A 20,509-nucleotide genomic window follows, 5' to 3' on the forward strand; every position below is an offset into this window, starting at 1 on the left:
TAAAGACATAAGTTGGACGCACTGCTCAAATTTTTATAAAGTAACATTGCGACTTCAATTCAAAACTAGACCGGTGATGTCACATGGATACTGAGTTGGTTCTCGCTCCAAAGTACCAGGAAGCGACGGTAAGAGGTTCTCAAGCCTGATCCTTGCTTCCCGCAATGAGAAGCAACGGAACCCCGAGGATTGTAACACCAAGCAATGTATTTGAAGCCTTCAACATGTTGTTGGGAGACTTCAACATCCTCTCCAGATCACGGCTATCAACAAAGCAAACAAGGGAGTGACCAAAACGTCCAGGTCTTGAAACGTCAATAGAACATAGAGTGATTCAGAGCAGCACCTCGTTTTCTCCTGAAAGTCGGTGAATTGTTGGTGTAGCAGCAGGTGGCGTTCGGAGGGTGTCTCTTTCATCGCGCTCTGCAGACTGTCCAACACTTCTTGCGTTTCTTTCGACTGCAAGGAGGGGACAGACACGCAGGACGAATCAAGAACAGGCTTCCCGGCGACCAAGAAACGAGGAAGACGGATCCTTCAGAAAATCGATCTTTTTTAACAACAACAACAAAAATCCAACGTGCCTACGGTTCAAACAAGCGATTCGAGTTCCATCCTGCGTGGTGAGAGGTTCCGCCGGCAGCAGATCTACTGTCTAGAGAGTATAATTGGACGCTCTTAGGGGAAAAGAAGACCTAGATCGCGTGGCTGAGGAGGGGGGCCGTGGGTACGACGAACCTGGCAGCGGGTGCCCATGAGGCGGAAGCCGGCCGCCGGCGATGCCTGCCGGAGAACACCGGCCGGGAACCCTCTCGACAGAGAGCGCAGCGCCATGTTGCTGTCGGAGCCGCCGCCGGACAGTCTGGTAGGGTTTGCGGTGGGACGGTGGGTCTTCCGCTACCTTCACCTTTTTTTTTTGAGAACTTCCGCTACCTTCACCTGAGCTTTTCATATGCAACCTTCCACTCCGCTGGATACGGCCCAGCGACGCCACATATGTTACACAATTTCCTATTTCCCGCCCGATGCGGCGCTGCGTTGTTTGGTAGTGGGCCGGCCCATATATGGCATAATGGTTTTACACCTGCTTTCCGAAGAGATTCTCAAAAACAAAAACACCTGCTTTCCGAAGTTATCAGAATGTTTCGCTGGTTTTCATTTTTCATGTTGTTTTTCATTCTGGTTTTTTATTTTTTATTATTGATTAAATTCTTATTTTTAAAATTTAACGATTCATGAACACTATGTGAATTCATTTTCTGAAAAAATCGTGAATTATTTTCAAATTTTTTAATATTTCTAAAGTCTGCGAATGTTTTCAAATTAATGACCATTTTTAAAGATATATGACCATTTTCTAAAATCATTGACACTTTTTCCAACACAATTTTCAAACATTAACTTTATTTTTCAAATTGATGAATAGTTATAAATTTGTTAACATTTGAAAATTTTGTAAAATTTTGAATTTTTTTTAAGTAATGATATTTTCGAACATTTTTAAAAGTCTATAAAAATGGAGCTGTTTCTTTCCCGAAGTGAGCGAATTGGGTGATGTCGTATTGGAGTGAGCTGGTTTTTATTTTTGTGCATTAACGTGGAACACCTACTTCTATTTGAGGGATCTAGAGTGCATACTTTTTATAGCACTAGAAAGTGTGTATGTGCAATGCACGTTAATATTAAGCACGATATTATTTGTATCCCTAGCACATGCAGGCAACATCTCCAATGAGTTTTTTGGCCTCCTGAATGCGATGGTGCATGCTGATCTTTCTCTCTTGCCCCTGTCTCTCTCTTCTGGCTGTTGGTGAGCAAGGGAAAAATGGTGAGCGCAGAGCATGGTACGGCGATGCCGACGTGCAAGTGGCCGAAAGTTGTTGCCTGTGGGGTGCGGATGCATGGTGTGCTGCAGCACAACTACACACAAAATATTCAAAGTCATAAACTTGCAGATCAGGAGTCCCTCTTGACATGAACTATAAGAGTCCAGTGAAGGACGCAGAAGCCGGCCGCAGGCGATGCCTGCCAGAGCACACCCTCTCGACAGAGAGCGCAGCGCCATGGTGCTGTTGGAGCGCACGTCGGATACAGTCTAGGGTTGCGGTTGGTCTTCCGCCTCCTTCACTGGACTAGTGGACCGTCTTCACCTTTTTTTAAGGGGGGGGGGGGGGGGGGGGGGGGTTGGACTGTCTTCACCTGAGCTTCATATGCAACCTCGCACTAGGCAAACGGTTAAGTTTGCTGAGTTGCGTGTCACTACCAAGTCCAATTTTCAGCAAACTCGGCAAAGACATTACTCTACAAGAACATACTGAATTGTTCTTCCACAATGCTACCAGTACAAAACTTGCTCCACCGGTTGTTTATCGTAATACTTGTACACTCGAAACTGGTGCCACAGAAACAGGTATATTACTTTCCATTTACGAATAGATTACAAATATTTGCGTAGGGCTATACGAGGAGAAATAGATATATACACAAACACCTTTTCTAAGGTACGCCTGTTTGCATGAAAAGTGGTGACTAACTCACTGGCTACTTGGGATAATAAGCTTCATCGTCACCTCGAGCTTACCGACATATGTCCCCTTTGTGGTGTGGAACGAGAGGACGGGTTCCATGCGCTTTGCAGATGCCCACTTGCGAGAGAACTATGATGTGCTATGGAGGCGGATTGGCCCATCCCGAAGCTCGAAGCAATACACTACAGTGGTCTAGAGTGGTTGTTTACTCTCCTGGATCCCCTGGACGAGATGGCGCGGCTGGTCGTCCTCATGATTATGTGGCAAACCTGGTATGTTCGCAATGAGGTAACACATGTGAAGGTGCCACCCCCAACAGAAGCCTCACGAGGCTTCCTTCACGGATACATCAACTCAGCTCATATGCATACATCAGTACCCATATGGCAATGTAGAGAAGGGGAAGATGGTTGTGCATGTTGCACCATCGGTCTAAAAAACGAGTACTAATCAGCAGCAGGAGCTGCGCTGGACTCCACCAAGGCCGGGCTGAATGAAGCTGAATACTGATGGGAGTTATGTCCAGCCAACGGGACCTGCTGGAGGTGGCATGGTCCTCCTAGGTGACAGAGGAGAAATCATCTTTAGTGCGTGCAGGAAAATACGCACATGTGATAATAGCCCTGAGGCGGAGCTACTGCCTGTAGAGAGGGGCTGGAGTTGGCAGTGTACAGGACGAACATGCCCATCCTGATGGAGCTGGACAGTGTGGAAGCGGTCACTATGCTCACAACAAATTTGGCTGGCCGATCGTAAAACCATGTCCTTGTGGAGGAGATTCAGACGTTAGCCACTTCCGTGGATAGGGAGGTCTCTTTTACTCATTGTAGACGCTCGCAGAATAAAGTTAGTCATGAGTTGGCCGTCTATGGCCGTAATGCTCCTCGCACGCAGTCCGCAGTGTGGTTGCACTCGGGAATAGACTTCGTTGTAAACCTGTCTATGGCTGAGAAGCCTCCTTTAGCAATGAGAAATTCTTTTCCTCACAAAAAAAAGCCTTTTCTAATCTTGCCGTAGATCTGCGATCGACAATCTGCAGTGGCCCCGCTCCTGCGTTCCACAAATCCTTTTCCATAGTGCATAGTATTGTGAGTTGGTATTTTATATAGTTTCATTTATAATTTTGTATGACCCATAGTAGCAATCTAATACTACTATGATACGATGTGATACTGTTATCCTTTTTTTTCCTCATTTAATACTGTACAATTTTAGCAACATGGCCGGTTGGTACAGCATGGCGTCACTGTAAAAGGCCTAAAATCTTTGGACCTGATCTGAAGAAACTACGCATGATCACATGTCCGGTCAAATAATCAGATTGCAATCGCGCAAAAATTTGCACATCGAGAGACTGCTCATTTGTCATCAACAAATCGACCAGAGATCGTCGACTCCTCCGGCATATGAGAAGAGCGACGTACATACGCATGTAACAAACGTGCTAGTATCTGATAGTGACTCCGGTTGTTATTCCGAGCCAGGCCGCAAAATGAGACCACCCGTCACTAGCGCTTAGTTATAGCTTGGACGATGGCTCCGGCCCGGGTCTCATACCACTCTCCAGGATTGATGGTTGGCCAGGAGCGAAGTTCATCATCAGCCGCCGCAGGCTCGCCATACAAACTAGGCGCCAAATGTGTCGTTAGCGACGTTACGTGCTCAAGCTAAACCATACATATTTTTCACTCATATACAGCGACCGCTCCTGCGCATTTATGTACATAGATTGTACCTGGAAATTAGAAACTGGATCTGCGGGTGCATGCCTAGCTAGCCACTAGTTAGATCAGAACTCTAGCTTCATTTTGCTACCTCGCAGCTTATTTGACGCCACACGTCGTTCTTTCATACATTTTATTACCATGTATATGTCCTACTCCCTGCGTCCCAATATATACATAAGCACATTTTGCAAGTTATGACGGAGGGTCATAATATCATTCTTCAAACAAAAAAAAAATGTCGGGACGATCTTTCTAGGCCTCTTTATTTAGCGAGGATTCCAGAAATTCGCTCCCTGGTTTGCTCGGTGCACCACCGTGACCCCAACCATTTTGCTACGTGAAGCAAGGAGAGATTGTTTTCCTCTCGTCCCTCGCGGCTGGAACCCTAGCTGCCATCAGGAAAGGCCAATTTTCCAGCGCCGTCCTCCAGTGGCTCCCCTCCGCCGGCGACATCGGTGGTCGGTGGTGATGGGGGTCGTTGGATCCACGCTTGTGGATCATTTTTACTTCCTCGCAGTCTAGATTTTTAGACTGTTCATCGTCTTACAAAGTTGATTTTTCGAAGAGGATCAGGTAAGAATCCTCAAGTTTGGTATGAGCAAGGTCACAGGCACTAGTTTTGTGTTGCAGTTTGATGAGTGGAAGAAGAAGGAGCCACAGGGCATGCCTTTGAGGCAGATTTGGGTTCGTTTCTCCGGGGCGCTATCCGATCCCTTGGATAGCTTCTTGGTGACGTGGAGTTTGGGATCTTTGATCGGCAAGACTGAACAGGTGGATATGCCATTCACTAGGGCCAACAGAGTGGCGCGTTTACTCGTCAGTGTGGCTAATATTGAGTTCTTGCCGAATGTGGTGCCTTGGACGTACGATGGTGTTATGTATCAGCTGGACGTTCTGTATGAGGATCCTAATTTGTTCGACGAGTTTGAGGATGACAACCCTATGGACACGACCGAGGGAGGAGGTGCCCCGGGAAACCAGGATGATTCGGCTATGGGTGATGATAACGGGGCCAAGGGTCCGGTAGGTCCGTCTGAGTCTACTGATATTGCGCCTGCTAGTTCTTCTGGGGTGGCTCCGACGTCCACGTTGCAGATTGGGTCCTTGGGACCTTTCTCTACTCCGCCTCGCCTTCGGGGTGTTTCTCCGGGTTCCGTGGATCCCGTGGCTCCTCTTTGTGCGCCTGCGGTTGAGGTGGGAGATCCCGAGGGGCAGGCGGCCCTTCCCTTATCTCCTACTTCGCTGTTGCCTTCTGTGGATGGTGCAGCGCTTGCGGTCGTGGCTACAGGTGATGGGCAGGAGGCCCGGTCTCCTGTGATGCCGTCGACGCCGGCGCCCCCCGAGGACTCGGCGCTCTTCTCCACATCGCCGCGCGCGGGAGGAGGGGTGGCCATGCAGGTGGCTGCCGGTCCTCTTTGCCCCGCTGCGGTGGTCGGGTCAGGTGGTGTGTCCATCTCCCCGGCTCCCTCTCCGGAGCGCCGTGCGCAGGTCTCCCCCGCTCCTGCTGTCGGTGGATCGCCCGTGGACAGGACGCGGGTGTCGTCGCCGTGTTGTTCTCCTGCCCCGGTGGCTAAGGCCCGGGGTGCCGCTACTGGGGGATGGGCAGGAGGCCTTTCCTCTAGCAGAGCTTCACGCGAGGAGGTCATCGCCTTTGGCGGTATCCCGGACCCAGTTTCTCAGGGGAGGCGGGTCAGCGGGAGGCTGCAGGAGCAGCCGGACGTTGATGATATGCAGCTGAGGTCTGCTTTGAGAGCTGCCAAGCTGCGCGACGTTGAATCCTCCACTGGTATGTCGGTTAATCAGTCCAATTCCATTTTGCTTTTTACTGATGCTGAAATTATTCATAATGCAAATCAAATAGGAGTTTCACTTGGTAACAATGAGTTAGAGGTCTCTAGGTCGGTTAATGACATTCTTGATTTGGAAGCTGATCGTGCGGTAGATATGATCCGTCACATTGCTGCTGTTAAACCTATGAACGACTCGGAGATAGATGCGCTGGGGGTTAGGGTTCTTGATGGCCTGTGTGCCGATCTTGACCCTGCACTACCCGAGACGGAGGAAGATACCATTCCCGAGGTGCCTCTCTATGTAGATGAGCCCGAGGCGATAGAAGCAGAGATTACCTGTGCTGACCAGGCTGATGGTCACATTAAGTCAAAGCGGACGTGGAAACGGAAGGTTTATCCAGTCTCGGCTGCACGTAGGAGTGCTAGGATCCGCACTACAAAAAAATTTCATGATGAGTTATGAGAGGCATTTTCTGGAATAGCAGAGGTCTTAGAGACTTGGCTAAAAGAAGATTTCTAGCGGAGGCTTCTCTTGAGCATCGTTTAGATTTTATTGCTTTGTCTGAGACTGGAAGAAGCAACTTCACTTCTCAATTTCTTGCCACTTTGTCCGGGGGGGCTTGAGTTTGATTGGCATTGCCTCCCCCCTCGAGGAAGATCCAGTGGGGTTTTACTTGGGGTTAAGTGCGAAACATTGGAAGTCCGGAGTGTAGTTTTGGGGGATTTTGCCGTCAAGTTCCGAGTTCGAACTAAGGCAGATGGGTTTGATTGGGCTTTGGTGGCGGTGTACGGAGCTGCGCAACCAGAGCTCAAGCCAGACTTTTTGACGGATCTGGTTCGTATTTGTGGTAAAGAACAGCTACCCCTCTTAGTGGAGGGGGGTATTTCAACATTATTCGTAGGAAGGAGGAGAAGAATAATGACAATTTTGACGGCCGATGGTCGTTTATGTTCAGCACTATTATCGAAAGTTTGGATCTCAGAGAGATAGAGCTTTCAGGTAGGAAATTCACTTGGGCTAATTCGTTACCGGTCCCGACGTTTGAGAAACTTGACCGTGTCTTAGCAAGTGTCGAGTGGGAACAGAAGTTTCCTCTGGTAACCGTGCAGGCATTGACAAGGGGTGTCTCTGACCATACACCGTTACTAGTCGATTCAGGGGTTCAAACGTTTGTGGGAAACAAGAACATTTTCTCGTTTGAACTTGCCTGGTTTGAAAGAGAAGGTTTCATTGAGTTGTTAGCTCGGGAGTGGGCTAAAGACTCAGGAGGAAGGACGCCTATCGAGCGATGGCAATGTAAGATTCGTCATCTCCGAAGGTTCCCTCGAGGATGGGCTAAGCACACGCATGGTATTTATAAGGCGGAGAAGGAGAGACTTCTTCTACTTATTCAAAACCTTGAAGTTAAAGCTGAAACTTCTATCTTAGATTCCAGTGAGTTGGAAACAAAGATAGAGGCGGAGATGCGTCTTAAACAGCTTCTTCGCGAGGAGGAATTGAAGTGGGCGTTGCGAGCTAAGGTTCGCAAGATAGTACAAGGAGAGGACAATACTCAATTCTTTCATATGATTGCTAATGGGAAGCATCGTAAAAAGAGAATTTTTCAGTTAGAACAAGATGAAGGGACGATAGTTGGTCAAGACAATCTGAAAGTCTATATTACCAATTATTATAAGCAGTTATTTGGTCCCCCGGAAGAGAATTTTGTGTCTTTAGATGAGTCTAGGGTTCAGGATGTTCCTCAACTTGAGACTGTCGAGAATGAGCTCCTGACTGCTCCTTTCTCTGAGAAAGAGGTGTTTGAAGCCATTGCACAGATGGAGAATAATAAGGCTCCAGGACCGGATGGGTTTCCAGCGGAGTTCTACAAAAAGTGCTGGCACTTTATTAAGGGTGATTTGTTGCCCATGTTCCACGAGTTTTTTGAGGGACGGCTTCAGTTGTTTAAGCTGAATTTTGGAACGATAACTCTTCTTCCTAAGAAGACAGACGCGGTTCGCATTGAGCAGTTCAGACCCATATGTCTGCTTAATGTGAGTTTCAAAATCTTCACCAAGGTCGGGACGAACAGACTTACGCAGATTGCGCACTCTGTGGTTCATCCGTCCCAGACTGCTTTCATGCCTGATCGAAACATCCTTGAAGGGGTTGTTGTCTTGCATGAAACGCTCCATGAACTCCACTCAAAAAAACTTGATGGCGTAGTTTTTAAAGTGGATTTTGAAAAAGCATATGATAAAGTTAAATGGCCTTTCCTTCAACAAGCTTTGCGTATGAAAGGTTTTGATCCGGCTTGGAGAAACCAGATTGATTCCTTTACGCAAAAAGGGAGTGTAGGGATTAAAGTGAATGACGACATAGGTCACTATTTCCGAACACACAAGGGGCTAAGGCAAGGAGACCCGATGTCACCGATCTTGTTTAATATAGTGGCTGATATGCTCACTATCTTAATAGGTCGGGCCAAGGATGCAGGGCAGGTAGGTGGCCTGGTCCCACATCTAGTTGACGGAGGGATTTCCATTCTTCAGTATGCTGATGATACAATCATCTTTATGGAGCATGACTTGGCGAAAGCAAGAAACATGAAGCTGCTATTATGCTTATTTGAACAACTATCTGGCCTCAAAATTAACTTTCACAAGAGCGAATTGTTTTGCTTTGGAAGAGCAAAGGAGGACCAGGACACGTATAAACAATTGTTCGGATGTGAATTGGGTTCCTTACCGTTTACGTACTTAGGTATACCCATTCATCATCGTAAGCTAACTAACAGTGAGTGGAAATGCATCGAAGATCGCTTTGAAAAGAAACTAAGCTGTTGGAAAGGAAAGCTCATGTCATACGGAGGACGATTGATTCTAATTAATTCGGTCCTTACCAGTATGCCTATGTTTCTCTTATCCTTTTTCCAGGTTCCGGTGGGAGTCAGGAAAAGGTTAGATTTCTACCGATCTCGGTTCTTTTGGCAGAATGACGACCTCAAACGAAAGTATAGGCTTGCTAAGTGGGATATAATATGTAGGCCGAAGGACCAAGGGGGTCTAGGCATTGAAAATTTGGAAGTTAAAAACATATGTCTCCTTAGCAAATGGCTTTTTAAACTTTCGTCTGAGACGGAAGCTACTTGGGCTCAGATTTTGCGTAATAAGTATCTTTATGCTAAAACCCTGGCCCAGGTAAATGTGAGGCCTTCCGACTCACCCTTTTGGAAGGGTTTGATGAGAGTCAAACAACTTTTTTTCAACAAGTCAAAATTTATTGTCGGGAATGGAGCCACTACGAGATTTTGGGAGGATACGTGGCTTGGGGAGACTCCCCTTGCACTTCAATATCCTACTTTGTACAACATTGTGCGACGTAGAGAAGCCTATGTTGCATCTGTTCTACAATCCACTCCCCTCAATATTAGTTTTCGGAGGACGCTAGTCGGAAATCGTTGGGAGGCTTGGCTCCACCTTGTTAGACGTTTAATGGAGGTTCGGCTGAACCAGCAACCAGATCAATTGCGTTGGAAACTTACTAAGACCGGTGCGTTCTCGGTTAAGTCTATGTATTTGGATGTCATTAACTCTAGCGTTGTCCCTTCCTCGATTCATGTTTGGAAAGTAAAGGTTCCCTTACGCATCAAAGTGTTTATGTGGTTTGTGCATAAACATGTCATTTTGACTAAGGATAACCTGGCAAAACGCAACTGGATGGGCTCATCTAGGTGTAGCTTTTGCGATAATAATGAAAACATCAAACACCTCTTCCTCGATTGTCCGTTGGCTAAGATTCTGTGGAGGTCAATTCATATTGCGTTTAATATTAATCAGCCCACCTCTATCAACATGTTATTTGGACCATGGCTTGATGGGGTTGATTTCGATACTGCAAGACACATTCGTGTTGGCGTTTGTGCTTTACATTGGGCAGTATGGAACTGCAGAAATGATTTAGTATTTAACAGATCAACAAACATTCACTTTTTGCAGGTGATCTTCAGGGCCACGACATTCATCCGTATGTGGTCGCTACTCACTCCGACGGAGGCCAGGGAGCGTTTGGTTACTGCGTCTACCCGATGGGAGATGGTAGCGCGGGATATTTTCAACCGGTTTGGATGACGGTCATGTAATAGGATAGGCATGTAGTGCTCCTATTGTGTTTGCCAGCCGGTTGTGGCTTAGGATTTCAGCTCTTTCGAGCTTTTGCTTTTTTGTCGCACATCGATACTTGGAGACTTTGTTACTGGATTCTATTTTTAATAATATGAGTTGTATGCATGTTTCTGATGCAGAGGCTGGGGTAAACCCCCTTTTCGAAGAAAAATAATAATGATTCTTCGGATCCTTTCCTGACGTGGCCATCGGTCCTATGGTCGGGGATGGATTTGAAACCAGTCTATACAAGCAAGGATGGCGTGGCGGCGGCAACATCCTCGTGGTGGACCTGTGTCCTCGGGCTCCGTCGATGCGGAGGTTGGGAGGTAGTACAGGAGCGGATGTAGATTGTGGTCTGCATTGATGACATCTGGAAGACGGAATGTGTGGTAGGTTTGTGGTTTGTGGATGGCAGGTATAGTTTCCTCCTTCAGCGTATTAGTCATGGTGGGGTGCAAAATCTGGAGTTCGATGGCGTATCTGGGGTGTGGCCCGGTCTTATTCGTTCAACGACAAGGGTTTCACTTTTGGTGAGCCACCTTGCAGGTCCGGAAAGCTGTATATCAGCAATGGAGCCGCGTCGAGCTCAGGTGAGGAGGTGTACCGCCATTCTTTTCTTCGGTGGTTGCTATGATGGTACCGGAGGCAGAGGACGAGTGTTGGTGTCAAGCTCAGAGATATTTTGCTATCTTTTCAGTTTGGTCATGTCGGTTCTTACGTGATTTGTATTTTGATATTTATGATATAAATGAAATACGTATTACCATGCAAAAAAGAAAACCATTTTGCTACTGTCGTGTTCTCAGTTATCCTAATATATTATTCGTCATTTGGCTCCTTTTAGTCGCATGGAATTCTCATATCTCCTAGTCACCTACATTTTTATTAAAGTGTGCAATTTTTAGCAAAACTATACCACAACATTTAGTCTATTTAATTTTATTATTATTTCCTTCTCTAATGAGAGTGCTTTTTTCGAGGGTCTTTAACTTATTTCAATTGTATGATGTGAGAATGCGGATATTAAAACTTTTCTTCCACCTTGATTTTCCCCATTTTTAACCCAAGGTATTCGGTGAGTAGTTCCTTTGATGTCGACCAAATTATTCAAAAGTGACTAGTAATTTATTCAGTACATAAATATACAACCCATATACTTTTATACAATAGAAACGAAACATGTAAGTATCTAATATTCCCATGCAAGAAAATTTGAAGTACTAACAATTAATCTAGGTCGGAATCTAATGTAATTTTTATTATGTTTGAGGTGCTTTGTATTTTTGGTGAACTTTGATAATAGATATAGATCATTTTCGCATTTTTTTACTTTTCATGACATATTAGTGTAATTCCTAATTTAGGTCAAATTTAGCATCAAATTGTGAATGGAGGAAGTCTAATACGAATTCTTTCTTTTTTTGAAAAAATAATAGCGCCAATTCAACGGATCAGTGGACAATATACTTAGCTCGTTATTTATCCCCGAGTATTACATCAGGATAAACTCTTGTTTTGAATCTTGCAGCACTATATACGAGCTTAATTAGTCGCTTTTCTTACCACGGAAGCGTGTGCTGTCTATAGTTCCAGTGAGTAACAATCGAGTGCCTATTCTTCTATTAAATATATATTGTTGTTCATATTAATATTTTTCTTATAACAAAAAACTCACAAAAGCATCATATATGGTCCACACCAGCATTCAATGAAGTCACAAGTGGCCAATGCATGTTACATATGACCACATGATAAAAGCAACACCATAATTAACACGAGCTCGTATGTGTCGGAAACGTTCATTAGCCATTGCTAATTTAACTATGTATTTTTATACCAGATTACGAGTTAGGCATGAAGCGATTCCGAAAAGCATGATGACTAGTTTTGGCGACGGTGACCCGCCTCTCTTGGCTAGTTCGGTACCCTCCAGCACGGAGGACCACACTACAGAGGACGAGGAGGCGACACCGGATCCTTCCCACGATGAGTTGGCTTCCGAGGAGGTTGACAAGTTGGGTGAGGAGGACTTAGGGCATCTCCAGCCGTTGGCCCCCCAGGGGGCGTCTAAAAGCGTCGCCTGGGGTGAGCCGGCGCAAAAAATGGCTCTGGGGCGAGTCGGTCCCCAGGGCCGTCCCCAGGCGCGTATTAAAAAACAAAAAAAAAAGAACGTTCGGCGAAGTTATGATAAAAACTAGTTAAATTTTGGCCAAACATGGCAAATATCGGCGAAATTCGTCCAAACATTATATTAACCTAATTTAAAAAAAAAGAAAGGGGTTGAAGTCGTCGCCGCCGTCGCCGCCATCGTCGTCGTCGGCCTTCTCCTCCTTGACGCGGGTGCCCCTGCTGGACCCCTGCCCGGCGTCGCCATGGCGAACAGGCGGCGGCGCGTCGTCGTCGTCGTCGCTGTCGCATAAGACGACGATCCCGCCTTCCTCGCGGCCGCGTCGGCGCTCCTCGAAGCGGCGTAGGGCGGCGTGCTGGCGCTCCTTCTCCTTCTCCCGGCGCGCCTTCTCCATCGCAATGGAGTCCTGACGCGCCCATTCGAGGGCCGCGTCGTCGTCGTCGAACTCCGCCTTCACCGGCGCCAGCCTCGGCTCCGTCTTCACCGGCGCCAGCCCCGGCTCCGTCTTTGGCTTGACGAAGCGCGGAGGAACCGACGAGGAGGAGGCGCGCCGGCCGCCCTCGTTGATGACGATGCCGGCGCTGCGAGTGCGCCGGCCGAGCGGCGTCTCCGCCGCGGGCTCGGCCTTGACGCCGAGCAGCGCCGGAGAACCGGAGGAGTGTGAAGAAGAACGCGATGAGGAGGAAGAAGAGGAGGCGCCGAACCTCCTTAGCGCCCATGGCCCGACGCGCCGGTGCTGCGCCGGGGCGGCCACCCTCGCCGGGAGGTACGCCAACAGCGGGTCGTTGCCGCCCTCGAGGTACGTGAGCACGCCCTCGAGCGTGTGGCCGGGGACGCCCCACCAAAGGTGGCGCCCCTCGCTGTTCTGCTGGCCGCCGACCACCGGCGCGCCGTTGGTGAACGCCAAGCGCTGCTGCTGGCGGCGCTCGAAATACGCCGCCCAGGCCGCGTGGTTGTCGGCGGTGTACTGGGGGAGGGAGAGTTGGGCGTCGGTGAGGGACGCGCGCACGATCTCGACCTCCTCGACGAAGTAGTTCGGCTTCGCCACGGCGTCGGGCAACGGGGGAATGGGCACTCCCCCGGCGCTGAGCCTCCACCCCGTTGGCCCGGCGCGCATGTCTGGCGGCGCCGGGATGTTCGCCTGGAACAGGAGCCAGGACTCCTGTTCGCGGAGCGAACGGCGGCCGAAGCCGTTGGCCGCCGCCTTGTCTCCGGGGAAGCATTCCGCCATGGCGACAGCGGCGCTGGGCGGGCTCGAGAGAGGTAGAGGGAGGGGCTGGACGGCGGCGAGGGGCGGGGCTGGTGTGGGCACAGGCGAGTGGAGGCCGCCGGCTTTTATAGCCGGGCCGCGCCCGTGTGTACGCGTGCGAGGAAGGGGAGGCGTGGGCGCGCCATCCCGTGACGCGCCGCCCGTGAGGAATCAATGGCAAGGCTGACCGGCGGCAGCCTTGCCATTGATTCCCCGTGGGAACCAAGGCCGTTGGGGGAAGACGAGGCGCCAAGTCGCTGACGCGGCTGGCCCGCATCTTTTTCGCGCCAAAACAGTTCGCCCCGGCGTCCCCGGGCGCCCCCAGCGCGCCGGGTTTGGCCTGGGTCCGCCGGCGCTGTTTTCGATCCAAACCGGCGAAAAACGGGCTCCGGGGAGCGCGACTGAGCCGTTTTTTCGGCGCCGGCGCGAAAAAATCGCCTGGGGAGGCCTTCCTGGGGGCGCGGCTGGAGATGCCCTTAGGGTCTGCCTCCAGCAGCACAAACAAGGGGAAGCACTTTTGCGCCAATCTCCCTTTCTATTCCTTCTTCGTGGGTTGAACAACTTGTTAGCTTCCTCTACAGTCAACGGATCCGCGACGCGACATCGTCCATGCCGCTCCGGCTACGATCGCGGGGGATGTTAGCCCGTTAGCTACTATTCTCTTTAGTCTGATCATCTGGGACGCTCCTGTTATCCGCGACACTACCGTTACCATTGTGGGAGGGGGGGGGGGGTGTGTTCAGAGTATATAGCATATCTCTGTATTTGATAGACTATGATTTGTAATCATCTCATGCCTTAGTTCTAGGAGAGACTTTTTGCTCTTCAAGTCTTGTGCTCTATATAAACCGACTGAAAGGCTCAATAAAACATCACATTATGCCAATCTCCCTCTCTATTCCTTCTACAATCAGCTTAGCACCATCATGTGTACATATGTTGGAGTTGTGTCGAATATTGTGTACAAATTAGGTTACAATTGGACTCTGAGTTGTATTGTGTTTAGATAGGATATGGAGTCGTGTCCTAGTAGGACACCTGTATCCTATGCCTCTCATATATAGCGGGGGTAGACACACGATGTAAGCTATGCCAGCATAATAGCACAGGCGCAAGGGGGAGCCGGCGGCATGTGCCGGCGCCCGGGTGGCCGGTGTGCGGTATTGCGACGGTGTCACGGGGAGGAGCGTCCGTAGTCAGGCCCCGAGGATGTAGCCATATCGATGAACCTCGTTAACAAATTTCAGTGTCGTGTTCGTGTGATTGCTTTGGTCTTCGGATGATCGACGGTGCCTTGAATTTATTCTAACAAGTGGTATTAGAGCTAGGTTGTTTGAAGGCTGCAGATTGTTGATCTAGAGAATATATCAAGTTTGAGATGCAGCCGGCTGCGGGATGGTTCTCGACGAGATTGAAAACAGTAATCAGAAAAGGCGGAAGCATCGGCGGCAGCACGTGTGCTTGAGACGTGCGGCGATTAATCGGGCGAGCGTCAAGCGGCGCGTGCGAGTTGCGGCAGCAGCGATGCGGTTCAGCAGGCGGAGTTCTCGGCGGCGGCGCGATGTATCACGTAATCAGCAGGTTAGATCAGTTCGATCAAAACCAGGTGCAGCGTAGTGGGCCATGGCACTGGAAGACTTGGCGTGATGGCCTGGCGAGGCCTAGTCGAGCTGTGGTGCTGGAGGCCTGCACTGTGCTGGGGCTGGGCGATGCCCACGTTGGGCTCTAGTGGAGAAGTGCTGCTGATCGGAAAGCCTACGTCCGTGTTAGATTTGTTTTGGAAATAAAAAAGGAGACCGAGTCTCCACTTAGATGGGCAGGCAAATCAATCGGCGAAAGAAATTCATCCGAGGGACACGTATCCATCGGAATTAACTGGAGGTGCTGACAAGGCAATTAGGTTAGTATTGGAGTTGAGCCAAGGGAGCACTTTCACGTGAAGACAAACTGGTTCATTGATTGCTAGTAGTATGCGGAGGTTTCGTTCGTGTATTTGGGGATCATGGAAAGATTGCTCGGTTATTTTTCACAGGGTCAGCAATACAAAAAACCATGGCGCCATCGGGTATCAGGTTTGAGGTGGAGAAGTTCAACAGAACTGAAAACTTTGGGTTATGGCAGACAAGGGTAAAAGATTTGTTGGCATAACAGGGATGCTTGAAGGCGTTGCAGGAAGTCATGTCAGCTGAGATGAAAATTCATGGATTGATTTGGGAGACTGGGTCGGACTAGATAGTCTGACGGATCGACGCAAGTCGGTTGGTACAGAAGGCGATGGTGAGATCGGCGATGACGACATTGAAGCGTGATGCTGATGGTGACCGACTTCTGGGCGTGGAAACACGTGGCACAAGTCCGAGGGCTTGTGTGGCTTCGACAAGACTATGGCGCGGGGTTGATTCAAGGTGGTGTATACACGGAGCTTGAAGTCGATGAGGCGCGTGGGTGGACTGATCATCTACCATGGAGTCATGTTGAAGGTGGAGCTGGATTGAGGGGCTACGATGTAAGGATCCGGGGAATCGAAGCCTATTCAGCAAGGGGGAAAAGCGAGTGACATGCAGTTTGGACTGGAGCCCAGTGGTCTGATGGAAGCGTGAAACTCGTCATCGGTCGGTGATGATCGGTGGTACTCTGCAGTGGAGGTTGAGTGGTGTGGTTTCGCGACCCTTGAGACTCGACCAGGACAGCGGAGGCTCGACGTGGTAATAGCGACGAGGCGTGCGGTATGCACGGACATGGAGACGGGCCAGGGCTCCGGTGGTCATACATGTGGTGACACTAGTAGAAAACAGGGCTTTGGTCCAGGCCGGGTCAGCCCATTAGTCCCGGTTCAGTTCAGAACCGGGACCAATATGGGCATTGGTCCCGATTCGTGAGCCCAGGGGGCCGGCCGGGCCACGTGGGTCATTGGTCCCGGTTCATCTGGACCTTTTGGTCCCGGTTGGTGGGATGAACCGGGACCAATGGGCCTCGCTCCTGGCCCACCACCATTGGTCCCGGTTCACGGTTCGTGGCTTGAACTGGGACCAAAGGCTCCCCTTTAGTCCCGGCTCATGTCACCAACCGGGATCAATGAGGTGCCTATATATATCCCTCGCTCGCGAGCAGAGCACCCCAGTGCTCTGTTTTTCTCTGGCCGAGGGGGAGAGGGCTTTGTGGTGCTCTAGCTCACCTCCTATGCACATGAGGTGTTCGATGGAATGCCCGAGCCACACTACTTAAGCTTTCTTCTCTCGAAGCTCGACCTCCAAGCTCCATTTTCCTCGAGATTTGTCTAGATTTAGCGGTCCGTCACGCCCCCTCCCCGTCTTCACCGCCGTTGATCACCCGCGCCGACCTCATCACCGACACCACCGTGGTGAGCCTCTTGTTCTTATCTTCTTTCTGAAAGGAAAAATATTCTTACTTGTATGTTTAGATATATACTTGTATCATTTTCTTACATTTATTATTGCATCTTATATAGTGCGATGGTTTTGGTATCCGCCCCCGTCGGCCCTCGTCCTGTCTATGATTCGGATGTGGTATGTATATTATCTTTATAACTATTGGTTCATTTATTGTTTATGAAAATTATGCCGACCAACGTGACATAGATTTTATTTATCTAGGATGTATGTGAATCGGAAATGCCAACCAACCCTATTGTCGAGAGGTTAAATTTAGTTGAAGAAGAAAACAATTTGTTGAAGGAAAACATAAAAAAAATTGAGGAGGAGAAGATGATATTGGAGTTGCATGTTGCGGATGTCGTCGATGATCACAAGATCAAGATGGATGCAATGCGCTTGAAGATTAGAAAGATTAGAAAATATGCCATTCATACCGAGGCTTGGTATCATTATGCCGTTGGATCAATTGTTACCTTGGTTGCGATTATGATCGCATTTGTTTTCGTATTGAAATGTTTTACATAGTTTCAATGTATGGTTTAATTAATTAGATGCTCTTGAGAGCTATATGTTGTTAGATGAGAACTATGTATGCACTTTGGTTTTAATATGATGATGAACTTCTATTAATTTGGACACTTAATTATATATAATGCACGCAGATGAACCGACAATGGATGTACGGTGACAGACACACCCGCGAGTACATTAAGGGCGTGCATGAGTTTCTCGATGCGGCTGAGGCAAACAAGCAGAATGGTTTTATGTGTTGTCCATGCACTGAATGTGGGAATACGAGGTCTTACTCTAACCGGAAAATCCTTCACTCTCACCTGCTTTACAAGGGTTTCATGCCACACTATAATGTTTGGACGAGGCACGGAGAAATAGGGGTTATGATGGAAGACGGCGAAGAAGAAGACTACGATGACAACTATGTGCCCCCTGAATACGGTGATGCTGCAACGGGGGGAGCTGGTGAAGATCAAGAGGAACCAGACGATGTGCCCATTGATGCTGCAACGGGTGAAGCTGCTGAAGATCAAGAGGAACCAGACGATGTGCCCGATGATGATGATCTCTGCCGGGTCATTGTCGATGCAAGGACGCAATGCGAAAGTCAAAAGGAGAAGCTGAAGTTCGATCGCATGTTAGAGGATCACAAAAAAGGGTTATACCCCAATTGCGAAGATGGCAACACAAAGCTCGGTACCGTACTGGAATTGCTGCAGTGGAAGGCAGAGAATACTGGTCCTGACAAAAGATTTGAGAAGCTATTGAAAATATTGAAGAAGAAGCTTCCAAAGGATAACGAATTGCCCGACAGTACATACGCAGCAAACAAGGTCGTATGCCCTCTAGGATTGGAGGTGGAGAAGATACATGCATGCCCTAATGACTGCATCCTCTACCGCGGTGCATACAAGGATCTGAACGCATGCCCGGTATGCGGTGCATTGTGGTATAAGATCAGACGAGATGACCCTGGTGATGTTGACGGCGAGCCCCCCAGGAAGAGGGTTCCTGCGAAGGTGATGTGGTATGCTCCTATAATACCACGGTTGAAACGTCTGTTCAGAAACGAAGAGCATGCCAAGTTGATGCGATGGCACAGTGAGAACCGAAAGAAAGATGGGAAGTTGAGAGCACCCGCTGACGGGTCGCAGTGGAGAAAAATCGAGAGAAAGTACTGGGATGAGTTTGCAAAGGACCCAAGGAATGTATGGTTTTCTTTAAGCGCGGATGGCATTAATCCTTTCGGGGAGCAGAGCAGCAATCACAGCACTTGGCCCGTGACTCTATGTATGTATAACCTTCCTCCTTGGATGTGCATGAAGCGGAAGTTCATTATGATGCCAGTTCTCATCCAAGGCCCTAAGCAACCCGGCAACGAAATTGATGTGTACCTAAGGCCATTAGTTGAAGAACTTTTACAGCTGTGGAATGAAAACGGTGTACGTACATGGGATGAGCACAAACAGGAGGAATTTAACCTTAAGGCATTGCTGTTCGTGACCATCATCGATTGGCCCGCTCTCAGTAACCTTTTAGGACAGACAAACAAAGGATACCATGCATGCACGCACTATTTAGATGACACTGAAAGTATATACCTGGACAAATGCAGGAAGAATGTGTACCTGGGCCATCGTCGATTTCTTCCTACCAACCATCAATGTCGAAAGAAAGGCAAGCATTTCAAAGGCGAGGCAGATCACCGGAAGAAGCCCGCCATGCGCACCGGTGATCACGTGCTTGCTATGGTCAATGATTTACACTACGTAATCTTTGGAAAGGGTCCCGGTGGACTAGCTGTTCCGAATGACGCTGAGGGACACGCACCCATGTGGAAGAAGAAATCTATATTTTGGGACCTACCCTACTGGAAAGACCTAGAGGTCCGCTCCTCAATCGACGTGATGCACGTGACGAAGAACCTTTGCGTGAACCTGCTAGGCTTCTTGGGCGTGTATGGGAAGACAAAAGATACACCTGAGGCACGGGAGGACCTGCAACGTTTGCACAAAAAAGACGGCATGCCTCCGAAGCAGTATAAAGGTCCTGCCAGCTACGCTCTTACGAAAGAAGAGAAAGAAATCTTCTTTGAATGCCTGCTCAGTATGAAGATCACGACTGGCTTCTCGTCGAATATATAGGGAATAACAAATATGCCAGAGAAAAAGTTTCAGAACCTAAAGTCTCATGACTGCCACGTGATTATGACGCAACTGCTTCCGGTTGCATTGAGGGGGCTTCTACCGGAAAACGTCCGATTAGCCATTGTGAAGCTATGTGCATTCCTCAATGCAATCTCTCAGAAGGTGATCGATCCAGAAATCGTACCAAGGCTAAGGAGTGATGTGGCGCAATGTCTTGTCAGTTTCGAGCTGGTGTTCCCACCATCCTTCTTCAATATTATGACGCACGTCCTAGTTCATCTAGTCGACGAGATTGTCATCCTGGGGCCCGTATTTCTACACAATATGTTTCCCTTTGAGAGGTTCATGGGAGTTCTAAAGAAATATGTCTGTAACTGCGCTAGGCCAGAAGGAAGCATCTCCATGGGCCATCAAACAGAGGATGTTATCGGGTTTTGTGTTGACTTCATTCCTGGCCTTAAGAAGATAGGTCTCCCTAAATCGCGGTATGAGGGGAGACTGACTGGAAAAGGCACTCTTGGAAGAGACTCAATAATATGCAGGGACGGATATTCTTGGTCTCAAGCACACTACACAGTTCTACAGAACTCTACCTTGGTGACCTCGTATGTCGATGAACACAAGAACAGTCTGCGCTCCAAACACCCGGAGCAGTGCGACGACTGGATTACATGTGAACACATCAGGACTTTCAGCAGTTGGTTGGAAACACGTCTCAGAGGTGACAACAATGTTTGTGATGAGTTGTACTTGTTGTCCAGGGGACCATCTTTGACTGTATTGACTTATAAAGGATACGAGATAAATGGGAATACATTTTACACGATCGCCCAAGATCAAAAGAGCACCAACCAAAACAGCGGTTTCCGCTTTGATGCAGCAATCG

At 48.7% G+C, this 20,509-nt stretch overlaps 1 protein-coding gene across 1 annotated transcript; it reads right to left on the bottom strand.

Moving 5' to 3' along the window:
• LOC125514859 (uncharacterized) lies at window positions 1–932 on the bottom strand. Its single transcript, XM_048680224.2, has 3 exons — window positions 739–932; window positions 347–459; window positions 1–263 (listed from the first exon to the last, which is right to left on the bottom strand). The coding sequence occupies exons 1-3, from the start codon at window positions 832–834 to the stop codon at window positions 140–142; spliced, it is 333 nt and encodes a 110-aa protein (XP_048536181.2). The 5' UTR covers window positions 835–932; the 3' UTR covers window positions 1–139.
• Window positions 933–20,509: the final 19,577 nt, after the last annotated feature.

Source organism: Triticum urartu, chromosome 6A (assembly GCF_056163025.1).
Source record: "Triticum urartu cultivar PI428250 chromosome 6A, HENAU_Tu73, whole genome shotgun sequence".
In the NCBI taxonomy this organism is placed as follows: Eukaryota; Viridiplantae; Streptophyta; class Magnoliopsida; order Poales; family Poaceae; genus Triticum; species Triticum urartu.

Coding starts and splice junctions, on each gene's coding strand:
- LOC125514859 (XM_048680224.2), bottom strand. CDS start 834: ATGGCGCTGCGCTCTCTGTCGAGAGGGTTCCCGGCCGGTGTTCTCCGG. Junction 460..738: donor TCATGGGCACCCGCTGCCAG/GTTCGTCGTACC, acceptor CCCTCCTTGCAG/TCGAAAGAAACGCAAGAAGT. Junction 264..346: donor GACTTTCAGGAGAAAACGAG/GTGCTGCTCTGA, acceptor CTTTGTTGATAG/CCGTGATCTGGAGAGGATGT.